This window comes from Seriola aureovittata, chromosome 23, assembly GCF_021018895.1.
Source record: "Seriola aureovittata isolate HTS-2021-v1 ecotype China chromosome 23, ASM2101889v1, whole genome shotgun sequence".
In the NCBI taxonomy this organism is placed as follows: Eukaryota; Metazoa; Chordata; class Actinopteri; order Carangiformes; family Carangidae; genus Seriola; species Seriola aureovittata.
The window spans coordinates 12,910,585-12,927,647 of record NC_079386.1 but is presented as its reverse complement, the minus strand read 5'-3'; the positions used below and the strand labels follow the sequence as shown (position 1 = coordinate 12,927,647).

The following is a 17,063-nucleotide window of genomic DNA, read 5'->3' as shown; positions in this document are numbered from 1 at the left end:
TGAGCACAAAAATGAAAATATTTATTACAACATACAGAAATTGCAGTAATGTTTTTCCCCAAATTGTACAGATTCACGTAACAAATCTCTTACAGTAAAGTCAAATTTAAGTGCAAAATGTTTGCTAGCGATAATATATGTACAAAACAGTTTAGCAAAATCCCTTGTTCTTCTACAGCAAACAGTAGCCACATTGGGGTAAAAAAAAAAAAAATAAGCAGTAGTTTCTCTCCCGTTCCCTTATAACTATGGTACAGTAATAGTACAGGAAGTACAGCAGGCAGTACACGTGACAAAAGGGACTGATCCAAGTCAAAGACAGTGAATCAGTGGAAATGTCTTAATATCAGCAGTTTCATCTTGGTAGAAAACAACGTATGACTGAGCAACAAGCACGAGAGAATGACAAAATGTTACGACCAGCTTCTTTTTTTTTTTTTTTTCCTCCACACATCCATAGCTGCATAACTGCACATCAGTGTGTGTTGTGAGGGGGAATGTTGTGTGTGGCGCACACTCTGCTCATGTGACAGGAGTGGCAGAGGAGATGAGAGTCCAGGGGGAAGCACTGCGAGCCGGGCTTATCGGAGAGCTGCTTGCCACACTCCTGCAGGGGGAAAAAAAAAAAAAAAAGGCGCAGATAAGGACAGGAATGCACACACAGGACGTTGAGTCACCTCGAAGCAAAAGCCACATCAGAGCAGTCCGTAGCTGTGATTTTAAGATATTTTAAAGGGAATAGGACAACATAAAGTGGAGGTTATTAGCTGAAGGTCGCTCACCTCGCAGTGGTAGCACTCAAAGTGATAGTCCTTGTTCATAGACACGACCCTGAGGATCTCTTCGCTGCCCTGAAACAACACGGGAGGAAAACGGACACATCAGCTTTTCAGTTTTCTTTTGATTCTTATTGGAGCACTTTCAGTTTCAGTGTTACACTCACACATAATATTAGACAGTGTTACAATTAAGAAGAATTAACATCCAGCCAGCATGCGTATAAAGAAAACACACACTGAAACATACTCGTACTCACCTCAGTAGGTAAGATGGGTTGTAAACAGGCAGCGCACTTGGGGGCAAAAGTCCTGCAGGACGACAAGAAAACGTTTATTTATTGTAAAAACTGGGAGCACTCACAGTTGAGTAATGTCTCAGAGGGAAGTGGGATGAGTAAGAGACATTCTTCAAATGTTACACATGTAAAAATAAATTTCATAACATCTCTGTCACATGTGAGAGCCGCTCATAGTTGTGGTTTCATCTGGACCTTAAGACCCGATGCTTAATTAGTAGCTTTAGTAGTTCACTGCAGAGGAAAATGCTCCGCTTCTTTAGGTTTCGGGTTTATTGTAAACAAAGCTCGAGTTGCCAAAGACGGCATTTAAACATGTCGTCTGTCTCACTTGTTGTAGTCTGCGACGCAGTAGATGTTGCTGTGCTGGTCCACGGTGAAAGGCACCCCGTCCAGAGCCTTGGAGCACACCACACAGCGGAAACAGCCGGGATGGTACGAGTTCCCGAGAGCCTGCAGGATCTGAGAATGAAAGCCAGTCATTTAAGCATTTAAGCAAGCAAAACATTAAGTCTTATTTTCTTATATTTCCACAGATAACTGGCCTAGACTGTATGTATATATATATATATGTTGGTGTGTATATCTGTATATGCATAAATATCATCACACATCCTTTAATTTGAGTTGGTAATCCAGCAGAGACAGGGAAGTAGACATTACGAGATATAAAAACAAACTATTATTTTCATTATTATTTTACAACTTAACTTCTGTAGCAAACATTACCAGCTCCTGAGCATTAAGTCATTCAAATTGTGCAGAAAATAATGCCTCACGATTCGCAGGCACACTGGTAGCCTTCTATTTATATTATGGGTATTATGTGGTTCAAATATGGTAAAAAGTTTTAGGATAATCACTACAGAGCCTGATTTCTTTATTTATCGGAAGCCCAAGGCAAACATTCCTCTGAAATCTGCCGTGGGAACCCGAAAAGGAGCCAATAAAAAGACGTCACTGAATTTCTCTATGCTCTGGGAGAGTGCATAGTGGGGTGGGGTGGGGTGGGGGTGCGGGGGGTGGTAGGTGGGGTGGGGTTCTTCAAAGGAATTTGGTCGCAAGTAACTAAAAATTACCCAGGGCAGGTTAAGGGTTGGAGTATAGTCCTTTAAATCTAACATAAGTCCAAGCGGTTAGAATGTATTAGTGCGTCTCTTCATGTGGCAAGTCCACACACACAAAAACACACACACACACACACACACACGCCACCCTTCTCACCTGTTCGAGAATAAGGTGGCCACACACACTACACTTCTCAGCAGCAGCCTGGAATCCCGAAAACTGTAATTAAAACAAAGAGATTACCATTAGCAGAAAATCAATCCTCTGACTCCGAGCATGACTGAGTGTGTGTGTGTGTGTGAGTGTGTGTGTGTGAATAAGGTGGATGACAAAACACGCCTTGACCTCAACTCTTACCATGTAATCCTCTTTACAGTACACAGAGCCACTGACATTGTAGAAGTCCTTGTTTCTCAGGGTGCGTCCTGCAGAGGGAGAGAGATGGCACACAACGCAGCGTGATCAACATTTTAAACCGAGAATGGTTTTAAGAAAAAAAAAAAAAAAAAGAAGACGTTTGGAAAAGGTGTGGCGGTGACAGAAATTCAGAATTAAGCTCAAACACTTTGAAATCATCATTGTTGTGTTTGGGGGTTGAGGTGGGGGCAACTCACCACAGGACACACAGGTGAAGCAGCGTGTGTGATAGAGGTTGTCCAGAGCCTGGCAAGCGTTATCCGCCCCGTACACGCCTTTCCCACACTTCACACAGGTTCCTGCCGGCACAATGGGGAGGTGGTGGAGGTGGGGGGGGGCGAAATGGACACACAAACATGCATTTAAGCTCAGCGGCTCTTAGCACTTCGTTTACGACGCATTCCGAGAGGATGTGTCTGAAATCCAACTCCACACAAAGTGTCAACACTTGTAAATCCTCTCGTTCGCACCACCTAGGGGATTTTCACACAGTTAAAACCCAGCTCCCCGTGCCAGCCTGTTTGCTCATCCACTCAAGTCTCTGTTAAAGCTCTGTTATTAAAGGGAAACTCCACCGGATCTAACTTTTTGGCAGTCGCTTCAGAAAATAGATAACTCTTTCTTCTGGATTTTTCTTCCTTTAAATTTTACTTCGAACCCGGCAATTGGAGCAATTTGGAGATTAAACGAGACTTCACTTTTTTCTTGAAGTTAGGAACATTAAGTACCTCGGGTAAAGGACAACTAGCAGTAGTAAATTCCAGAATAAGTGATCATTTTTCCCACTTTAAGTCAGAGGAACAGATACTTAGTCATCGCTTTCACTTTTTCAGCTCATGTTTTTCAGTTTAGGGTCAGGGATAAAGCTTCCATGTTTACTTACAAGAAGGTAAATAAACATTTCTAGGTCAAGATTAGCATGAGTTCTAGTTTTGCGGCTTAAAAAAACCTCTATGGTGCATCAACTTTAAGCCACTCAAACCTTTACAACTAACTTCTCTGTGTTTCCCATATAACAGAATACACTTTAGTACACGATGAGCGCCAGTCAGGGCTCTAAATGTAAAGTGGAAAATTGGTGGTGGTGGTGGTCCGAGCGTTTCTGTGATCTATTTAAGGGTCTGCCTGCATTTTTTCCTTTCTAATGTGGCTGAGGGAGTGCCACACAAATCCAGAGTTCCTACACTGCGCTGCTGCGATCCTGGACAGTCCCTTCGATATTTAGGAACAGGCACCGCTCTCTGCCAAAGCCAGAAACCAGAGGCCCAAGACTCAAACTTGAGGCTTTAAATTTAATGTCTGGAGCTGCTACATATGGAATAAGCTGGGAAAGAATTGGTTTAAGTCACTGGGGATAAGACTTTAAAAAACAAAAGTTTTGTAGAATAAAGTTCATTTTGGCACAAAAAGTCAAGAAAATTAACACAAATGCACCAAAGAAAATTCTAACAACTGCTTTTTGTACCTAAAACTGAATGACGGCGTGTAGGAATGTGTATTACATGACTAGTTTTGTGTGCGTCTCTCGTTCGTTTTACCTTATGAATGAATATCATCAGTCTTTCATTTGTTTTCGACAGATGAGCTCTGACTCGTTCTCCTCCGATTTATAAGGGAACAATTTTCATTTTTACTTTCTTTTTCATCAGAGAGGGGTTTTCTGCTGTTGTTCGGCATTACCCCGTTATACAGGTGTGTGTGTGTGTGTGTGTCGGCAGAGCTCAGAGCGTCTGTCTTCACGCCTCAGTGCCTCTGATTTCTTCCTAATGGCTGAGAGGAGTACAGTATTGTATGTCCCCTCCGGGCACACATACCTGAGCAGAAAAACAGGCTACAGCACACCGCCCCTGCACACGCCAAGGCAGCATTACACACACAAACACACACACACACACACACACACACATGACTCACACACACACACACTGCGTTACTGTGGCCTGAAGTCACTCGGGGGAAACACACCCTGCCACAGAGAAACAATACACACAAACACACATATTCATCCAACCACTGTTAACGCACTCCTACCTTGGAACAATCACACACACACACACACACACACACACACACACACACACACACACACACACACACAGATCCTGAGCCTTCAACTTCTGTGACTCACAGTAATGGTCGGACGTGTGTTGGCGTCGGAGTGTTACAGCAGAATTTTGCAGTTTAATGGCCATGTAGATACGCTGCATTAGTCCTCTGTGGTCACCACACTGTGGCAAATCGGCGACGCCTGCCTGAAACATCAGCTGACTTTGCCTGATGTTTTGAATACAGGTGTGACCCCGAATTATTACACACATCTCTGCACCGTTGGGGCTTTATTACTTTATTCATCTTTCAGTGTGACCTACATGTTTCTTCTCTTTAAGCCAAATATATGTACGTATCTGGATCAGTGTCTGAAGCCTGAGCGTTTTTTTTCTCTCCTCTTTTATGGCTTTGCGTGCTGCAACCCTGCATGTCTCTGCAGGTTCCAAGGCACCATCCATCCCTCCATCCATCCATACACTCTTTCAACTATTAATCTGCCCATCCATCCTTGCATCCATCCCTGCAACCCTTTCATTTAGAGAGAAACCTGTGATCTGACACCGGGCAGCGGAGAGGACAATAATAACACACTGAGGGCGGATGCTGGGTGACCCAGCGCTCCGTTCTGAATACATGGGATGCCATGCATGAACAGTGACTGCACTGGCTCAAATTAGGGATGTGATTGTACGATTTGTGTTAAACACAGCTCTGTTTAACTTGTATCCTTGCAACCCTTCTCCTCACTTTCCTGTTTCTACCGTGCAGCCTGAAAACTTTTGTTTAAAAAAAAAAAAAAAAAGAATCTCACCAAAGTACTCCTGGCGGTTCTCCGCGGCCCCACCTCCGACTCCTGGATCCTCCTGAGGTTTGACCGGCCCTCCAGCTGAGGAAGGCCCCAGTGTTGTTGCGCTCGGTTTAGAGAGAGCCGTCAGAGCTAGAGACTGCTCCTTCAGCATCAGGCCCTCCAGGAGCCCCTCACCTTCAAGCGCTGCATCTCTCAGGAGAAGTCGGGTGAGCTCTTCCTGATACCGGGTGCCAGGCAGGTCTGAGTAGCGGGCCCTCTCTCCCATCACGCCCCCCTCTTTGCCTTTCACTCCCACCTGCTGCTCATCCCACCACTCTGGGCCACCCTGGTAGCATGCTGCTCCTGGACTTCCAACAGCAGGTGGGTAGGAGTGTCGACTATCATAGGCCCCTGGGCGCATCCCTCCCTCCAGGTATTGAGTCCAGGCCTCCACAGGTGTTACTCCAGCCCTGCCTGGAGCGCCGTAACCAGCCACAGAGCCCCCTGTCTGCAGGGAGGGGGACTGCTGTTGAGGCGGGAGGCCTCCAGAGTTGGAGTAGCGAGAGTCGTAGCCCAGGCTGATGCCGCTGGTCCGGTTGCTGCTACAGCGGCTCCCCATGGGGCTCCCTCCTCCGCCGCCGCTGGCCGTGCTGGAGGCAAAGCTGGACCTGGGACTGACCAGCACCGACTCCTGGAGGCTGAAAGACGAGCATGGGCTCACAGTTGGCCCCGGGGGGTAAAAGAAGCTTCCTCCTACACCTCCTCCGGTCACATCAGATGGGCGATGTGGTGGATGAGAGAGGGACGCAGGCCTGGTGCTTTCCCACAGTTCACTACCCGTGCTCAGGCGTTTGTAGAACAGAGCCTCCTGAAGAGAGAGACGCTTGTGCCTCTCAGGCTCGGAGAGGTAACCAGGCTCGCCCAGGCCGCCTCCGCTGCCTCTGGGAGCTGATCCATAGCCCGTAGCAGCAGGGTACGGCGGAGGGACAGACAGAGGCGGCGGTTGGGAGAGGAGCTGCTGTCGTCTCACCAGCTGCTGGAGCTCCAGGGAGTAGCGCCGTTGATTGAGCGACGTCTTGGAGCCAAACGCCCCCAGAGGGTCACAGTCAGGGCCCAGACCAGACTCACGCCTCATGTGGGAATCCACACCTTCCCCCAGGTAACAGGAAGCTCGCTGTTGGGGGGAGCGACGCCTCAGCGGTGCCAAGGTGGAGGGGTGAAGCGGTTGCTCACCATCTGAAGGTACGGCACCCACCGTGGAGGAAGTCTGTGGTGGGGTGAGGAGCTGAGAAGGAGCCATTCCCATCCCTCCTCCTCCTCCTCCTCCCCTCCCACTCACTGGAACACATGCATCGCTTGTGGTTGCAGAGGCAAGCGAGAACTGGCCGGGTCTTGAGGGCGAGGCAGCTGCAGAGCTGGGAGCTGGTGGCAGACCGCTGCCCCCACCACTGTCTCCGGAGATGCCAGTGTTGGCGTTGCTGTTATTAGAGTTGTTGGCAGAGTCATGCTTTTTCTTTGAACTGTTGAATTTCACACTGCCCGAGTCCGTTAGCTTTAACTTCTCCAATAACTTACTTATCGGCTTGTCCATGATGAAACTTTCTTGTGTCTTTTTATAACCTGTCTGGGCAAAGTCAAGTCTCACAGCCTCCCCTTTAAGTTACAGATGAATGTGCTCAAATACAGTGTGGGTAGATATACAGCAAGAACAAAGATGTCCAAGTAAATCTACAACTTTCACAAAGACACTTGAAATGTCAGATTTCAAATTCTATAATGAGAAATTAAAAACTGGCCTTGAAACTAGCTCAAAGCTAAAAAAAAAAAAATTTAAAAAAATGGACCCCTTATATATACAGACAATAAATACAGAACAGATAAATAAGACTTCTAAGACATTTCAGGGTGGTTACATGACTAAAGTCCTATGAGTCATCTGGTTTGCCCTTATGTGGAAAATCCACAGGCACAGGTAGACTGTGGTGAGCAAGAATCCATTGGATTATTAGACAGTTACTAATAGTTCAACTCAATCCAGCCAGGAAGCAGGAGAAACATACATCCAGGACACTTCTGCGTGACCTATGGTCGTGGAGGGCCTCCTTTGTGGACCCTCATGTGGCTCCACATCTGCATCTTCTCTGTTGGTTGAACTGTCTTGAAATGTGGTTCAGTAAAGTCGCTTTTATAACGTGGTTATCCAGTGCGGTGTGTTTGTGTGAGTGTGTCTCCGTTTAAATTTTCTTTTTAAAAAAAGAAAAAGAAAAAGAAAAAAGGAAAAAAAAAAAAAAAACACAAAGCGGAGAGGTTCAGCAGGATGCAGGCTATCACCACTTCATGTGGGGTCCAGTGTAGACAAGAAAATAAATCCGTTTGTGCACAGATAGTCGACTCACCCGACTTCTGCCATTCATCCCAGGACAGAAATGTGCTCCGGACAAATTAAAACATGATTAAGTTGAACTCGGGCAACAGAAAACACACGTACGGCACTCCTCAGTCCGTCCGTCCATCCGCCTGTGCTCGGCTGCTTTTATCATTCCCGTTTTCAAAGGAGAAATCCGGTCCGGGACTCGGTGAAATAGTAGCGGAGAAGTTTGGAGACAGAGAAGGAAATGAGGGAAACCGGAGCGCCGTTACAGTCACATCCCAGCGGCCCGGCGCTGAACTAAACGAGCCTCTCGAGATAAATAAAATCCCTCCCCGTGTGCATTGCACGGTCGACAACTTTGTTTCTTTCTTTCTTCCCCCTAAATAATTACTTACCTCCCCCCTCTTTTTTTTTTTCTACTAAAGTGTCGAGTTATATTCGGCGGACAGAGCTATTTCCGGTTACAGCTTTTCAAAATAAACTCCTTCCTGACAACCGTTATATTCAAACGTAGCATAAAGTATATTCAAGTCACTCAGATACATCAGTTTCTTTCTCTGTTTCCCAACTCTTGTTTCTTATCCAGGTATCCCCAGGCCAAGGCTGGATTACCATCCAGGCAGAGAAGACATCTGCTCAGGGGCCACATACCCTAGGGACCCCAAAATTGTAAATTTGCCCACTGTGGGGCTAATAAAGGAATATCTTATGTTATTTTATCTTATCTTAATAACCAGGTTTACTACATGTGACTATTACTTTCATTATAATATTGCCTAATAGCCTGTAATAGTCTTGTAATAGATCCTCCACTGTTTCATAGAGGTGCTGAATTAACATTATGGTCATTTTGTTGTGCTGTTAAACTGCACTGATTTATAAAGAGAGGTGTTTCTATTATTTAGCCTAGTCTCATTAATATAATTGGGTTGGGGTTGGACAAAATAAGAAAAACACCTGCAACACAATAAAACTCAACAGCAGCACAAACTGATGCCTCCAAAATGTTCATACAGTTGAATCAACGCCTCTCTGAAACTGTTTCAACACAAACTGAACATTATAAAGATCTTTTTAGCCTCTACATATAAATGCACACACTTAGCCTACACGCGCGCCTTTATTATGAAGGTGAGGTGCGTGTCCTGTGTGAGTCAAGCTTGACGGCTCATTGCTCCTTTATCAGTCGGCGGCGGCTCGTTTCCCCAGCAGGCCGGAACACCTTTCCGCCAGACATGGCTGTTTCGTCATTCATACGCAAAACTCCTCAGAGGACGTGCCCACTCCGTCCAGACCTGCTCTAAACAGTAATGCTCTTAGAATATAAAAAAAAATGTGTGCACTAGTATTCACTTATCACCTTGGAACAAACAGTTTTGTGGGGTAAAAAAAAAAAAAAGATCAAGTCCCAAGCACTACATTTCTTGAGAAGCTTTCAACCATTAAATCTTGGGTTAACTCTTGTCAAACTTAAATAACAGTTCCTGCCATTTTTAAATGAAGACTTCCACCTCCCCCAGACTTCCACTGAGATCATGTCTGAAGTATTTTGACAGTCTGGATGATCTTTTAGCAAAACAAGTAATAGGCCTACCACAGTTTAAAGAAAAAGCATCACTCATGCTTGCAAAGAATATAAACTACTTTATATACTACTTTGTAATCTGTTAGTATATCATAATTTATGAGTTTATTAAACTTTTACTTAACCAGAAAGTCTTTCACACATTGTTAATTTCCAACTGTCACATATAAGACACAAACATGACCATTCAAAACAATTACATTCCTCATGGAATATTTTTTTGATGTGATACCTTGATGCCTGAAATGAAAGTTTTTAATCTATATTTTGTATGAATATTTTTCCACCACTGGGGGTTGAGTCTCCTGAAGCTGCATAGTTTTACATTATGACTTTTTTCTAAAGCTCTCATGGGGCTTTTGTGTTTTCAGACTGATGGATGTAACAACGAAAAGGAACTTGTAACTTTAAAATTTCAATAAAGCAAGAAGGATTATGTGCATCTCCACTAGGATTTTGTTATATGTGATTATAAAACGAATGCTACACATACTTGTTTGTACATGTATGTATGTTTATGTCTTATTCCTATATACGTCCTCTATAGTTGGGGGTCTTAAAATTCAGGTCGTAAGGCTTCACTTGCATTATTACTAAATCTTGAGGCCCATTCATTTAGAGGGACCTGATTTAAAATGTAGTTTTAAGGACTGTAGAGTACAAGGTACACATTTTTAAACGTTGTACTTAATCAAATTACTACAAACTAACTATTAATTAGCTACAAATACAGACACATTGCACAACAAGTGGGAGAAAGAGGGATTTAATTTGCCCCTGGAAAATGACAGGCTAACTATTAGGTTGATGTTTATTATGACTGAGCACTGGATACAGATGTATTCATGTGGCTGTGTCTTGGCACAAGGTTAAACAACAATCAAACGCTTCTGTTTTCAGACAGGCTCTTACTTTGGCTTTGTTTTCCTCACAGAACCATAACCCCCAAATCATAACCAAAACCAAGTCTTTTCTTTTGTGCACGATGAGCTAACCTCAATCTGGGCTTTAAACTGTAATTCTTAAACCATGAATGGTAACTAAGTACATTTACTGAAATAGTGCACTTAAGTACAATTTTGAGTATTTCCATTTAATGTTTCTTATCTCTACTTTACTACTTATCAGAAGGACTCTAGTGTATTTACTGACAACTATATTTACATTGCAGATTAAAATCTTCCCCTTCAAAACACATGATCATCATGTTAAATATGATGCATTGTTATAGATTACACTACAACAGCATATACATTAGTTAGAATTAGCTCAATTTTGACAAGCTATGACATAAAAATGATGCTCGCACATTAACACATACAGAATAAGACAGTAATGTATTATATATAATAATATAATGCCATTGCAGCTCAGTGCCCATTCTGCATAACTGGTGTTTTTACTTTAGAGGCCTAATCTATGTCCATTAATTGTAACTTACTAATAGGCCCATCTTTAATATTAAGCAAAATTTCAAATGCATGGTTTTTTACTTGCAATAGAGTCTATTTTCCCACTAGTTTAACAAATTCAAATGACCAGAGGTACTTCCTCTTCCACTAAATCTGTAAGCGCTGTCTTTCCACATTACAGTTAAAATTAGATAAAACTGCGTCGTTTAGGCAACGGCACTACTTTATTGAACCAGCAGCCTGTGGAATGCGCGGAGGGAGACGGCGTAGTGAGGCGGCTGTTGGATTTTTTCGCCGTGTCTGTGTTCTCCAAGGACGATACAGAGTAAACATCCCGCTACTATTTCAGGACTGGTCGGCATGAGTCAGTGCTGATTCCGGTCGTTTTTGTGGCAGTTAACGGACACACCAACACACAACAAGCCCTGATAAAGTACTGCTCTGTTTGGCCCGGCGTGTTTGGATAAGCTTGTCGGCTTTCTATCTGCCCCGGAGCCCCCTCCAGATGGAGCCTTTCATGGCCCCTGCGGTTCACCGGAGTCCCTGCAGCAGCCTCTGCAGACTCTCCACCTCACAAGGCTGCGAGTGGCAACTTGTCTGAAAAGCTAACAGAGAAATTCTTCTGGGCTTAGTGTCGGAGCAGTTCATACAAAAACAATACTTTGAAGAGCTGCGAGAGCGGCTGTGCTCTGTCTGCCTTTCTTTTCCAGCATAATACAATATTTACATTAGGACACATGACGCTCTCCTTCCACACCAATCCCCATCTTTCTCTGTCCGTGTCTATTTGTGTCATTATTTCTTTAAACACAACACTGATGTGTTCTGGAGAAATGAGACGTTTTATGCTCCCAGTAATTTCAGTAGACAACTGTCAACCAAACCAAAGGGGCAGTCGAGTATTTACTGTTCAAAGTTGTCACTGTAAGTGACAGAGACTGACTTTGAGTCTTAAATAAGTATCAAGCTCCAAAAACTCTAGACTACCAATTTCCCATCATGCAACACCACAACCTAGAGGTCAGGATCGCCTATGAGGCCCAAAATCAATCTGAGGGGTTGCAAGATTATAAAAAATGAAACCAGAAATACAAAGGAAATGGAAATATTTCTGTTCCATACATTTATTTTTTCCTGGCTTTTCATAATTGTTTGGCAATTTTGGGGGAAATTTTGGATCTTGTGATTTCACCAAACCTCTGGAAATCCTTGGCAATCTGAAAAAGAAAACAACTTGTAGGCTGAATTGGTCAAACAAATGTTCACATAAGGCCACAGTGACAAGGTGGTGACACATACAACATCCTGGTCAGAGTTCATGGGCCAAAAAAGGTTGGGAACCACCGCATTACACCCTCCCTGCTTGCCTGATAAACACATGCTTTTCAAACTTAAACAAATAAATAAATTCTCACTGGCTGAAAGTCAATAAGGCCAAGCCAAGATAACCCTGATGACATCACTATGACATCATCAGGGTTATTTTCTCAGACATGACAAAGCTCATCCACGAGACATTATAACTGTTTACTCACACTAGTCCTCATAACAAGTCGCCTGACTGACTTGTAATGTCATGCTCATTTAATGTTTTAATGAATATATCTCAGTAGTGTCTTTCCTTTCCATTGCTGCCTCATGATGGACAGTGATGATCACAAAAGGCATGGCTGGGCAAAAATCAATGTCCAAATCATATTTGTTTTCAGTAATAGCACTCAAGCTTCTGTGATTCAACAGTATCACATTTTATAGAATAACAGTGTTGTAACAGATAAGAGAAAGTAATTTTTCCTCACTCACTGAGAACAATGATATGCTAACCATATCCAATCTATCTGACAATTAGTGGAAGTTATGATTTACGAATTTTAAAAACAATCAAAAGATCCATTATCAGATCAATTAAAGGGCAAAAAAATTATCTATTTTATAAATTTTTTATCATATTACCCCGTGCACATTTTTAAATCTAATTTGCTTGTACATAATCTCATACAAAGAGAGGACATGCTGTTTTTCACATTTCATTTTATGATGAATAACCTTTGGTGTGATGGTGTTTTTAAATTATATGATATTTTATATCACTTGTATAGTTGTTGTTTTGTATATTATTTCAATTTGTAAACGTGGGATGGAAAGACATGATAAAGAGGGAATCCCGTTTGTTTTGTTTTTATTTATTTATGAGTTATAAAAAAAAAAGAAAAAAGAAGAAGAAGAAGAGGAGGAGAAGGAAGAAGAAGAAGAAGGAAGAAGAAGAAGAAGAAGAAGAAGAAGAAGAGGAGGAGGAGGAGAAGGAAGAAGAAGAAGAAGAAGGAGGAGGAGAAGGAAGAAGAAGAAGAAGGAGGAGGAGGACGCCCCTCACAGTGTATCTTTACCCCCACCTGGTGGTCGACACTAAGTACTGCAGACAACATGGCGGCCACCGTCAGGACATTGTGCTGTTCGGGTGAGACAGAGGTTATTCATTAAATCTGCTGTGTCAGAAACACGATAAAACTTTCAAGCTGAGTTCCGTTGCTGTTAATATCTGTTTTAATAGTCGCTTCCTTTGATACAGCGTCTGTTTGAGTAACCACTGTAAATCCAGTAACGGTCGACGAGCAAGGCTAACGCTAATGCTAACAGCTCTGTCATGTAAACTCTTGGCAGCATGATGTGCTACTTAGACGACAGTGAGGTTGTTTCTCTACGGACACGCTGAACAGACGTAATAAATACTCTTGCATGTACAGTCTCTTCCTCTGAATCCAGACACCATCTCACCGGAGGGTATCCTGTGGCTTTCAGGTGATTGTAGGTGTCTAGAGGTGACCTCAGAGGGTTGATATTGTTTTTCCTCTTGTTGTTTTCCAGTGTTGAGAAACTCCAGCAGGCAGTTCAGCACAACGTGTGGAGTACAGGCTGGAGAGAAATGGAGGAAAGAGTAAGTTTACTCTGTCGGAGTATTGTTTTTACACTAGAAAAGTGTTATTATATACTCAAAAACAGCTGATAGTGGTACTAAAAAAAAAAAAGTGTGCTGTTAATGCTCACCAAGGCTTGATGATCAACTGGGAATAACCTCAAGGGCCCCAAAAGCTCTTGTCTCAATGTGCTCCTGCTGGTTTGTGCTAATTTAATTAAAAATTAGTTTGGGAATGTGGACCACTAAACACATTATCAACAGGCATGATAAAGGCCTGAATGAGGCTGCTGCTTTGTTATCTGATCTTGAGGCCCTCTCTTAGAGAAGGTTCCTGTTAAACCTTCATTATTTCAAGTTTTTGTGCGTTTATGAATTTGCATTTAATCAAATTACCACACACAATACCTGGGGCCAGCTTAAAAAAAACCATTCAGGCTGCACAAAGAGTGAGTGGAACAGTGAGTTAATAGGATAAGGTGAACACAGTTGGGCTGCTTACACTTAGAAAAATGAAAACAAATTGTGGATGGTGGTGAGATAGCCCTTGGAAAAACCTTGGTAAACAAAACATTAACTTAAATCTCAACAAACATTTTTGCTATCTGTTTGTGAAGTTTAATTGGTAACAACCAATGTAAGTCTTGCATCCTTTTCTGTGTGCGCAAAGCAGCAAAGTACAGAAGTAAAGAGAAAACTGTATACTGTGAAAATGATTATACAATGCCTAGTGCATAAGATTAGTATGTAGAATGGAAATGGCACCATTGTCAGTAAAGCCACTGTCACACTGACTAACATGACCTCCTACTGGAAGGTTTCATACTTTATAATGTGTGTGTTTTCTTGCAGACATGGACTTTCTCGAAGCGGCACAGAATATGGACCTCTGACAGATCTGCCTGACTGGTCGTATGCAGGTATCTTTTATTTTTATTTTTATTTTTCATCAAGTCTCGGGTATTTGGACGTATTTCAAGGGACATAAGCTAAGATAGGGGATGTCTACAGTGATGTGCTTCGCCCTTTTTCTGTTACATTTCCATGTAGTGTAGTTGTTTTTACTCACACTGATGTTGGTGAATTCAGCATGTGGTTTGTTTATATGGTTATTTACATGCATCTTATTCTGTTTAGGCTATGTTGCATATCTGGAAGCTGTAAATTATACATGACCATGTTAATAGTTGATGTTGCCAAAACATTAACTCATGCAATAAAGTCTGTGCCGCACCTCCTTCACTCTGAACTCACAATAATGTGAGAAAGCTGTGACTGTGATTTGATAAAAATGTCATGTACTTGTAGCGTGTTTTGTAGTGTAATTCATAGTTTTTTATTGTGTGTTGTGATCAGATGGAAGACCAGCACCACCAATGAAGGGCCAGCTGAGGAGAAGGCAAGAGAAGGAAGTTTTAGCCGTGAGTGTCACACATTTATCTTTATTTTTTTAATCATCTCTGTCTGCATTTATAATTTTTACTTGCATTCATCTGTAACCTTTCATCTTTTCCGTCCTCTCACAGAGACGGATCGTGATGCTGAGTGCGGAGATGGACAAAGGAATAGAGATGTGGAGGGAAAGACAGGACGAGGCCAAAAGAGTGGAGGAGCATAAAAAGTCTCTTTTATTCAAACCTAAAGGGAAGTTATTAATGAAGAAAAAATCTCAAAGTTAGACACAGTTTATCGACGTGATCCTGTTGTGATATCCTTATTCTAAACAACATATTGACATTCTGCCTATTGGAAATATTTTATTAAGGATGTGTTGGTTTTCTCCTGCATTATAATTTGTGTTTGTCAGTATTCATGGATTTCTGAATTAAACGTTTGTTCTGTTTTTGATTTATATGTTGAACATGAAGCTGTTATGATCATGGCTCTGTGGGCTGCTCGAAGAATAAGCAAATGAGCAATAGATAGATAGATAGATAGATAGATAGATAGATAGATACTTTATTTTTTTATTTTACTTTCGAGTGTTAATGTCTCCCAGCTTCCACTAGAATGCAGCATTTCTCCTTTGAGGCGGTGTGAGAGCTCAAACGCCATTTTGTCTGGCGCTGGGCTCAGAGAGGAGTTTTGTTGGGCAGGCAGAGGAAGGGAGGAGCTGGCAAACATAAAGTGGCACTGATTCAGGACCCTCACTGTGTGTGTGTGTGTGTGTGTGTGTGTGTCTGTTAAAGAGAGAGAGTGAGGGGTTCACACCTTGGCATGCTGTAGTAACTCAGTGTTATTACTTGAAATACATGACGAATGTTTCGGTCAAGACCACCTCGGTGAAACTGCTTAGTTAAGTTTAAGTGGTCACCCAATAAAAAGGAAACCTTATGTGACACCAGCACCAGAGAAAAAGACAAATACAAACCCAAGTTTAATACAGGTCTGATGCTGGATGATGTTTGTAGGTAGAAATGGGTGGTTTTTTTTTAGCTCTAATTAAGCTTTGTGTAGCTCATTTAAAGCCACTTAGGTTTTATTTTCATGGGGCATCTCCGCCAACAAGAGGGGAAAAGCTGGAATTTTGACTGTGGCGCTCTGCAGGCCGGTGTCTGGAAAGATGATTAGATGGCTGCAGCTAAGTTGGCAGAAAGCGTGGTCCCACAGAAAGTGTTTTTTTTTTATGGTATCAGCTCAAATTTTTAAGCTGGAAAAAAAAAGTTAAAGTCATATTGTTTTGAGTGAGGAGCTTGGATTTTCTCTAGCTCTTTTTAAAATGATTTTGTCATGTCCAGACTTTGGGTCGTGTGCAGTTAGTTAGCGTAAAGGGACATTTTGCAGAGATGCTTAGGCAGCTGTGCCTTTGTAAAGTCAGCACAAATTTACTGTGACTTTGATTTATAAACAGACTGTTTACAAAGTGAGGTAAGCCTCTCCTGTCTCCCACCTCCACTCACCCTCTTTTTTTTTTGCTTTCTTCTCCCTTCTTCCTCACATTTTTCTCTCCCTACATCTGCCTTTCTCTCTCTCTCTCTCTCTCTCTGCCCGGGTCTTGTTGCAGACTTCAGCAAAGCCCCACTGTAATTAGGGCTGCTAGCCGCTGAGTTGCAGATTCTTTTCTGTGGAGATGGGAGTTTTCTCCCCCCACCCCACCTCCCCTCCTCGTTTTGACTTTTTTTTTTTTATACAGTTGACCGATGGAGCAGACTGTTTGTCATGTTACAGAAGTGTGGGAGTACACTGAACAGACCACAGAGGGTGTTAAAAGACAAGTTAAAGTGTTGTAAGAAATGTCAAAGTTGTGTTTGTAAGGGGACACAATTCATCCCGTTCGTCATCCTCGCACCTGGACCATCAAAGACCTCCAACTGCACCAACAGTGAGAAACGTAACCCCTCATTCTTTCTCTTGACTCACCATCTTTTCACATCCTGCTTTTCTGTGA

General features: G+C 42.6%; 2 protein-coding genes across 2 annotated transcripts; one reads left to right on the top strand and one right to left on the bottom strand.

Annotated features, from left to right (window-relative positions):
* On the bottom strand, window positions 1-8,227 carry ajuba (ajuba LIM protein). The gene is made up of 8 exons (XM_056368599.1): window positions 5,421-8,227; window positions 2,758-2,859; window positions 2,501-2,568; window positions 2,300-2,362; window positions 1,407-1,537; window positions 1,037-1,088; window positions 783-851; window positions 1-607 (listed from the first exon to the last, which is right to left on the bottom strand). The coding sequence occupies exons 1-8, from the start codon at window positions 6,985-6,987 to the stop codon at window positions 476-478; spliced, it is 2,184 nt and encodes a 727-aa protein (XP_056224574.1). The 5' UTR covers window positions 6,988-8,227; the 3' UTR covers window positions 1-475.
* Window positions 8,228-13,092: 4,865 nt separating this feature from the next.
* On the top strand, window positions 13,093-15,527 carry mrpl52 (mitochondrial ribosomal protein L52). The gene is made up of 5 exons (XM_056368459.1): window positions 13,093-13,219; window positions 13,627-13,696; window positions 14,528-14,595; window positions 15,032-15,096; window positions 15,202-15,527. Exons 1-5 carry the CDS (start codon window positions 13,186-13,188, stop codon window positions 15,352-15,354), a joined length of 390 nt encoding a protein of 129 aa, XP_056224434.1. The 5' UTR covers window positions 13,093-13,185; the 3' UTR covers window positions 15,355-15,527.
* The last annotated feature ends 1,536 nt before the right edge of the window (window positions 15,528-17,063 follow it).